The sequence below is a fragment of the Brassica oleracea genome, chromosome C2 (genome assembly GCF_000695525.1).
Source record: "Brassica oleracea var. oleracea cultivar TO1000 chromosome C2, BOL, whole genome shotgun sequence".
Classification (NCBI taxonomy): Eukaryota; Viridiplantae; Streptophyta; class Magnoliopsida; order Brassicales; family Brassicaceae; genus Brassica; species Brassica oleracea.
In genome coordinates this window covers 10,293,968-10,302,798 of record NC_027749.1, presented here as the reverse complement: position 1 = coordinate 10,302,798, position 8,831 = coordinate 10,293,968, and the positions used below count along the sequence as shown (strand labels likewise).

General features: G+C 40.1%; 1 protein-coding gene across 1 annotated transcript; it reads left to right on the top strand.

The window, feature by feature from the left end:
- Positions 1-5,981: 5,981 nt before the first annotated feature.
- LOC106323405 lies at positions 5,982-7,799 on the top strand. Its single transcript, XM_013761540.1, has 2 exons — positions 5,982-6,155; positions 7,311-7,799. Exons 1-2 carry the CDS (start codon positions 5,982-5,984, stop codon positions 7,797-7,799), a joined length of 663 nt encoding a protein of 220 aa, XP_013616994.1.
- The last annotated feature ends 1,032 nt before the right edge of the window (positions 7,800-8,831 follow it).

Below are 8,831 nucleotides of genomic sequence, written 5' to 3'. Positions count from 1 at the left end.
ACAACACTACAAGAAATATGTACATTGTTAGCGCGAGAAATATGCTATAGTAGATGTTTGATAGCGAATTCACAAATGCTATATATGCGGCAACAATCATAGGTACCTCTCCTACGATAGTGTTTTCTGAACGCTACGAAATATACAGATAAGATAGCAACACTTATATGATATTATTAACTTAACTGTAGCTTTTGATTCGTGTTATGATGTACATATAATGACATTGATATAATGCTATAACTAGAAATATAACAATTAAAAATTATTTTGAATATTTAATTAGGATTAATTAGTTAAAAGTTAAATAATTATAAATTAAATCGAAAATTATTTTGTAACTGAAAATAAAATAAATTTTATTAATAAATTAAATTTGGTTTACAGATTAATTCTGGTTTACAAAACTAAACCAGAAATTAAAAAATAAAATCAGACCACTACAATTTTCCTAACTCGGTTTCACTTAACCAGACCTAAAAAACCTAAACCTAAAGAAAAAACTCATGCCGCTTCCTCCATAGCCTTGTCCCTCTTCCAGCAGCCATGAACTTTGATTCCTCCAGCCGCCACGAGACTTGCATCCTCAAGCCGCCATGAACCTTGCTTCCTCCAGCCGCCATGAACCTTGGCTCCTCCAGCTATCTTTACCAAAAAAAAACAAAATCAGATTCGTAATAGAGCAACAGAGAGAAGGAGATACACAGATACGAAGAGAGAGAGAGAAAGAGAAAGAGAGAGAGAGAGAGAGAGAGAGAGAGAGAGAGAAACGTTGACCATGGTGGTGGTGAGACAAGGGGGAAAACGGTGGTGGTGAGACGAGGAGGAGACGCGGTGGTGGTGAGACGAGGAGGAGACACGGTGGTGGTAAGATGAGAGAGGCGTTGAGAGATATAACAATTGAGAACAATCCGTTGCAAATGTAACCTGAAATTATCGTAAGTTTTTCATGCATTCCATTGCTCATAGTAACGCTTCCATCTCTGCATGAAAAGGAGAGAGGGAATCCCGGACATTCCTTGCCCCCATCAATACCTCAATTCCTTCTAAGGTACTGTACCATCTTTGACCTGAAAAAATATCATTCTCTTTCCAGGAACCATCCATAAAACACCATCTTCCTAGAATTGACGGAAGAGTCGTAGCCTCTACCTGTGGAGTTCTCTTTTTGCCATTCAATATATGTGCCTCAGCCCAGAGTTTTGATTCCGTTTCTGCCAGTTTAATGGTATCCAGAGGATCCACATCCAGATTACTAAAGACTTTATTATTTCTTCCTTTCCATATGTACCACATTATCCATGCAAACTGGTGATCCTCCATCTGTGGAACAACTCTTCAAAAGAGATGATCCATGTTCACAAATTTTTCTTAAATATTTGATAATTTGTTTTCTAAGTAATTTTTCTTAGTTATATCTTATATAAAATTTTGTATTTTCGAGTTTATAATTTAATTTTAGAGTTTTCTTTTTTGAACATAATAATTTTGAGTGTATCAGAATATTAGGTCTAAGATTTGTAGTTAAATTTTCAAAATTTTAGTTTTGAAGTTTATATTTAGAGTATTGTATGTATAGTAAAGTTTAGTGTATATGGAATATAAAGTTTTGAGTAAGGGGATTTGGGTTGAAGATAAGATCTAAAAGTAAAGTTTAATATTTTAAATTTTAAAATATAAGATTTTATGTTTAGATTTATGATTTGGGGTATAGTGTTTATGTTTATAGTTTAGGGATTGGAATATAGTATTTGGGGTTTAAATTATGATTTGAAATTAAATTATGAATTTAAATTTAACATTTAAGTTAAATTATGAAAAAGAATAGAGTTTTAAGGTTTATATTTAGGGTTTAGGGTTTAAAAGAATTTTAGGGTTTAAGGTTTTAAGCATGTACAAAAAAACCGTGGCAATTTTGTGGCTATTTTATAAAGACCTACAAAACATTTTGTAGCCAAATCGTAGCAAGAAAATACTCTTTATAAATTGTCTTTTTTTGTCATTCAATCTTTGATGATTTGTTTTTAAATAATTTTTCTTACTTATATCTTATTTCAAAATTTATATTTTGTACTTTGGAATTTAAGTTTAAAGTTATTTTTGAACATAATAAATTGATATTTATTTTAAGAATTAATATTCAAGTTTGGAAATATTAGATTAATATCAAGATTATCATTTTGGTCATCATTTAATAATTTTGTATGTTTACACAAAATGTATAATTTATATTTGAAGTCATGATTTAGGATATAGAGATTGATTAAAGATTAAGGATACGTGGTTAGGAAATTATAGTTTAAGATCAAGAAGATTAAATTTTAAGTTTAATTTTAAGATTTGAAGTTATAATATAAAAAGATTAGAGTTTTAAGGGTTGTGTTCAGTGTTTAGGGTTTAAAACCATGTTTAAGGTTTAGGGGTTCAAATAGATTTTCTTAGCATTATAAAAATGCTATTATAAGTCTTTCGTAGTTTTATTAAGCCGCTTAAATAATATTTTTGGCGCTTAAATCTAAATTCCCGCTAAGTATTGGTGAAACCGGTGATTTTATTTTTTCCGCTCACGTAATTCTTAAAATAGCATTTATTAAGTGATATTTTAGGTTTTTCTCTATCATAGCGTTTATTTAATGCTATTATATAATACAGAAATTTCAAAATCATCTACGATAGCACTTCAGTAAAACGTGCTATAATAATGTGCTATCAATGTAGAATTTTTTTTGTAGTATAAGGAACAAATTTGCATTATAATTCTCTACAAAAAAAAGAATGAGAAGGTGATGCAGCACCACTCATCTGTGACGTTCACGCCATTACACCGCTTTAGGCGTATTTCCTTTTTACGAATAAGTATGTTTTCTTATTAGTTAAGGGAATTACAAATCCCTTAGGTTTTTGGCTTTTATAGTTCTTATATATATAGATACTAGGGAGGGATATAAAACCCACACTTTGATTATTGAATGACAAATTTAGATTTTTGTTTTAAAGAGCTTTCACAAGCACTGTGAAGAGTATTCGCGCCTATCGTCCTCTTTTTCGATTTACGTCGGAAACGCGTTACCTAACCCAAGATCAAACCCTTGATCTTTGATTCCTTAGCTTCCACCCTCTATCAGTTGGTATCAGAATCAGAACGTTTCAGAAAGGAATTTCACGTTTTCAATGACAAAGAAAACGGGAACCGGAGGTGGCGACACCGAAGGATCAACCACAAAATGGACTGAACTACGAACCCTACTTGTTGAGATGCAGACAGTGACGCTTACATCCATGACAGCATCACAAACTTCCATCCAACAACTCAGCGAGTCAGTCAACACCATGACCGCTCGCTTAGATGCCCTCACCGCCGCTTTAACAAATCGGGTCGACCTTCAAGGCCAACCGATCGTTAATGCACCACCACCACGACAAGCACAAACCACCTTCCCCCACCTCCACCACACAACCAACAACGCCTTCCACCACAACACCAGCAACAATTCCCCGCTCCATTACAACATCATCGGCAACAAAACCGACGTCATAATCAGCGGGTCGACGACAGAACACAACCGGTTATGTCTGATGATGAGGATGAGCTCCACCGACAGGCTTACTTTGAGGACTTACAACTACATGAAAATTATGACAACTGCTGGGAACGTAGCTTTCGGGTTGACATACCAGAATTTCATGGTGGATTACGAGGTAATGATCTCATAGACTGGCTGATTTCAGTTGACGAAATCTTTGAATTCAAACAGGTGCCACCGACTCGTCGTGTTTCTCTTGTTGCCATGAGGTTCCGAGGACATGCCGCAACCTGGTGGAAACAACTGAAAACAACTCGTTCTCGCATGGGCAAAGCACCAATTCAATCATGGGAAAAGCTAACAAAACATCTTTGGCAAGCCTTCTTACCACATAACTATGAACATACCATGTATACGAGGTTGCAAAATCTCCGGCAAGGTAATCGTACCGTGGACGAATATGCAGAAGAATTTGCGTTACTTTTAACTCGTAATGAGATTCATGATAGTCAAGTTCAACTTGTTTCTCGCTTCATTGGGGGATTACGACTGCAACTGCAGACTTCAATGGCCCGATTTGATCCAACAATAATTGGTGAAGCACATCGGCGCGCGGCCTCGTTTGAGGAGCAATCTAAACCGTCTTCTTGGTCGCAATCCGTAAACAAAGCGTGGACGCAGGAACAAACAGGAAGCACCGTCTCCACACAAAAAGAAACGGGTGATACTACTTCCTCCGCGACTAAACCGGCAATTCAGGAAGAACAACAGGTGCGGCGGTCTACACGACCCAATGCTCTCCGGTGTTATTCTTGCGGAGAAAAAGGCCATCGACAAACGGCTTGCCCTCACGCAACACGTCGTGGACTTCTTCTTGACGATACAATTGATGATCAGGAAGTTTACGACTCCCAAGCCGAAGACACCCTCGATGACGACGCCGAAATTCACCCCACCGCTGGAGATATTGGACACTTACTTGTCCTACGCCGCACTTGCCTTACTCCACGAAAGCAAGACGAAAAGTGGCTTCGTACGAACATCTTTCGCTCCACCTGGACTATTAAGGATCGTGTGTGTAGCTTTGTGATTGATTCCGGGAGTAGCAAGAACGTTATTTCTGAATATGCGGTTGACAAACTCGGCATTACACGAGAGACTCACCCATCACCCTACACTCTCGGCTGGCTACATGAAAACACTACGGTACGGATTACTCAATGGGCCTTGGTCTCTTTCTCGATCGATCCTCATTACAAAGATTGCATCTATTGTGATATCGCGACAATGGACATAAGCCACCTTTTGTTAGGACGATCGTGGGAATATGATCGAAAATCATTCATTACGGAGCTGATAATACATACCAGTTCACCTGGGACAATCATAATATACTACTACTACCTTCGAAGGACCCCATGCTACCGATCCCTGCTACTCCTAGCGACCCATCTCCTTCTCCTCCACCAAAACAGATCTCTTTGATCTGTTCGTATGAGACCTTACGAGCAGAATTACAAACGGAAGGCCGAGCATTCGTCTTGATGCAAGCTTCACCCAAGACTCATCTTCCTTCTCCAACAATTCACAAAGATATCGCGACGGTCCTGGACGACTTTCGGGACGTCTTTCCAAAGGATTTACCGACCAGTTTACCCATGTTACGTGACATCCAGCATCACATTGATCTTGTGCCAGGAGCAACTCTACCTAAACGACCTCATTACCGAATGAGTCCAGACGAGCATGAAGAACTACGGCGTCAGGTCGAAGATCTCCTCCGTAAAAGTCATGTTCGTGAGAGCCTTTCTCCCTGTGCAGTACCAGCGCTTCTCATCCCGAAGAAAGATGGATCATGGCGCATGTGCGTCGACAGCAGAGCCATCAATTAGATCACCGTTCGTTATCGTTTCCCGATTCCTCGACTCGATGACTTATTGGATTAAATTGGTTCTGCTTCAATTTTTTCGAAAATTGATCTCAAAAGTGGTTACCACCAAATACGTATCAGACCGGGCGATGAATGGAAGACAGCGTTTAAGACGCGTGAAGGATTATTTGAGTGGCTTGTAATGCCTTTCGGCCTCTCCAATGCACCAAGTACCTTTATGCGGATCATGAACCAAGCTCTACGCCCTTTCATTGGAAAATTTGTGGTCGTCTAATTTGACGACATACTAATTTTTAGCTCCTCTTTCACCGAGCATGTGATCCATATCCGAGAGGTTTTGACGGTTCTCCGCGCCGAGAAGCTGTTTGGCGCCCAAGAAGTGTGAATTCGGGGTTCCAGAGGTTCTTTTTTTGGGCTACGTATTCTCCTCTGCCGGCTTATCAATGGATCAAACCAAAGTAGAGACTGTTCGATCATGGCCCATTCCCAAAACAGTCTCCGAAGTGCGTAGTTTTCATGAGCTAGCATCCTTCTATCGACGGTTTGTTAATCATTTTAGTTCCATTATGGCACCTATCACTAGCTGCATGAAGGACAACAAGTTTCACTGGACTCCGGAGGCAACTGCAGCGTTCGAATTAATCAAGATCAAACTCACGACAGCACCTATTCTCGTGTTACCGGACTTCTCGACTACCTTTGAGCTCCATAGTGATGCGTCCAAGCTAGGAATTGGGGCGGTATTGAGTTGTATTGAGTCAACAAGGCCGGCCTATTGCTTATTATAGTGAGAAACTCGCTTGTGCTCGTTCACGTTATAGTACCTACGATGTTGAATTCTATGCAATCGTTCAAGCAATCAAACATTGGCGCCATTACCTTGTTCACCGCGAATTTATTATATTCATGGATCACGTTGCCTTGCGGCATCTGGATAGCCAAGCAAAGGTTTCTTCGAGACATGCGTCATGGATTGCATATTTGCAGCAGTTCACTTTCTCCATTCGGTATCAATCAGGTAAGACTAACCACGTCGCAGATGCCCTAAGTCGTCGGCATACCTTGCTCACCGAGGTCCACGCTACAGTTATCGGATTTGCCTCTTTGGCTGATTTATATACGTAAGATATTTTCTTTCGCCGTTTGTTCGAAGACGCATCTTCTGGTATCTCCACCGAATACATGTTGCACGATTGGTTCCTATTCAAGGGTGTTCGTCTTTGCATTCCAGAAAGCAGTTTGAGGTTGAAAATCATACAGGAACTCAATAATGAAAGGCATATTTGTCGGGACAGGACGCTACAGTTGGCCTCTACGTCTTATTTTTGGCCGTCTCTGCGACGAGATGTCGAGAGATTTGTGGAGCGGTGCAGGACCTGTCAACTCGCTAAAGGGAAGGCTTCCAATGCCGGTCTCTATCTTCCTTTACCAATCCCGACACAGCCGTGGACGGACGTCAACATGGATTTTGTTCTCGGTTTTCCTCGCATTCAAAAAGGCAATGATTCAATCTTTGTAGTCGTCGATCGATTCTCCAAGATGGCTCATTTTATTCCTTTTAAAAACACGAAAGATGCAGTCATTGTCACTGTGCTTTTTTTTAGAGAAATTTATCGCTTACATGGCCTACCGACTTCCATCATTTTAGATAGGGATACAAGGTTTTTAAGTCACTTTTGGAGGTCGTTATGGAAGCTTTTGGGCACAAGCTTGGATATGAGTACTTCATATCATTCCCAGATGGATGGGAAAACTGAAGTTACTAATAGATCTCTCGGAAATTTGCTTCGTTGTCTGGTCGGCGACAATCTCAAGTCATGGGATGCCAAGCTTGGACAAGCCGAATTTGCACATAATCGTGCTTTAAATAGGAGTTTGGTTATTGCCCTTTTCAGGTTGTTTACGGAGTTCTTTCGCGTGGTCCGCTCGATCTCACGCCCCTGCCTGATCAAACGCGAGTTCACGGGGAAGCTGTGGATTTCGTTTCTAAGATACAGAAGGTTCACCAATTGGCTTCTTCACATTTAACTGCGTCTGCGTCCAAGTACAAGGCAGCGGCTGATAAGAAACAACGCGAGTTGTTATTTGAGACGGGAGATTTGGTGTGGGTCGTTCTCACTAAGGATCGCATACCGGCGGGGGAGTACAACAAACTCAACAACCGCAAGATCAGACCAGTTGAAGTGCTTGCAAGAATCAACCCCAATGCTTATCGAGTTCACCTCCCTCATCACCTTCGTACGTCTGACGTGTTCAATGTTAAGCATCTCTTTCCGTACCATGGTGACAATGATGATCCGGATTCGTGGTCGAATCCTTCACACCCGGGGGGACCTGATGCAGCACCACTAATCTATGACGTTCACGCCACTACACCGCTTTAGGCGTATTTCTTTATTTTCTTATGTCGGCTTTATTTCCTTTTTACGAATAAGTATGTTTTCCTATTAGTTAAGGGAATTACAAATCTCTTAGGGTTTTGGCTTTTATAGTTCTTATATATATAGATACTAGGGAGGGATGTAAAACCCACGCTTTGAGTATTCGCGCCTATCGTTCTCGTTTTCGATTTACGTCGGAAACGCGTTACCTGTCCCAAGATCAAACCCTTGATCTTTGATTACTTAGCTTCCGCCCTCTATCAGAAAGAATGAAGATGACAAAATATTCCTCATGAATTGTAATCTTTTTAAGGAATACTAAGGAATGTAGTGTTCCTCTTCATTCCCTTGGTTACCATTCAAACTTTTAATATGTACTAGGTTTGTTACTAGTTTTCTGTTATAAATCATATTGTGGATGTCCATAACCGGCCCGGTTCATAACCGGCCCGGTTCATAACCGGCCCAATGCTAGAGAGAGAGAGAGAATCGACCGTGAGGAGAGAGAGAGAGAGAGAGAGAATCGACATCTTGCCTTTTCCTTCTTAGATTATGATTTGTACTCTTTTTCCTTATTAGATTATGATTTGTACTCTTTCCATATTTGTATTTCCTTTCTTTAGTCATTCCATTATTCTATGACGGTGTAATTATGTATATATAAATGACTCCTTATGTTTATGAATAATACAGAAACATAGATTATATTCTCTAGTTTCACAACACGTTATCAACACGATAAAATCTAAATTACTAAGCTAAAACAAACCGCCTAAAACCATAACCTTAATCGGTGAACATCCTTACCGGCGAACCATCCTAATCTCGATCGCGAAACCTTACATCCCGATCCTTGTTTGCAATCTGTTCCCGATCAGCTTCAGCTCAAGGCGTTCCTGATCCTAGCTCAGACGATCTCGGCTTGTTCAACCTCACCTCGCAAACAAGACAATCTCAGATAGCTCGCGGACAGTTCGCGAACCGATCAGCACGTTGGATAGCTCGCGTTCCCGATCTCAGCAATCAGACAGCTCG

What these genes read in the sequence shown, in the direction of transcription:
- LOC106323405 (XM_013761540.1), top strand. Translation starts at nt 5,982, where the DNA reads ATGGCACCTATCACTAGCTGCATGAAGGACAACAAGTTTCACTGGACT. An exon ending in CCAAGCTAGGAATTGGGGCG is followed by an intron (nt 6,156 to 7,310) that starts GTATTGAGTTGT and finishes TGCCCTTTTCAG; the next exon opens with GTTGTTTACGGAGTTCTTTC.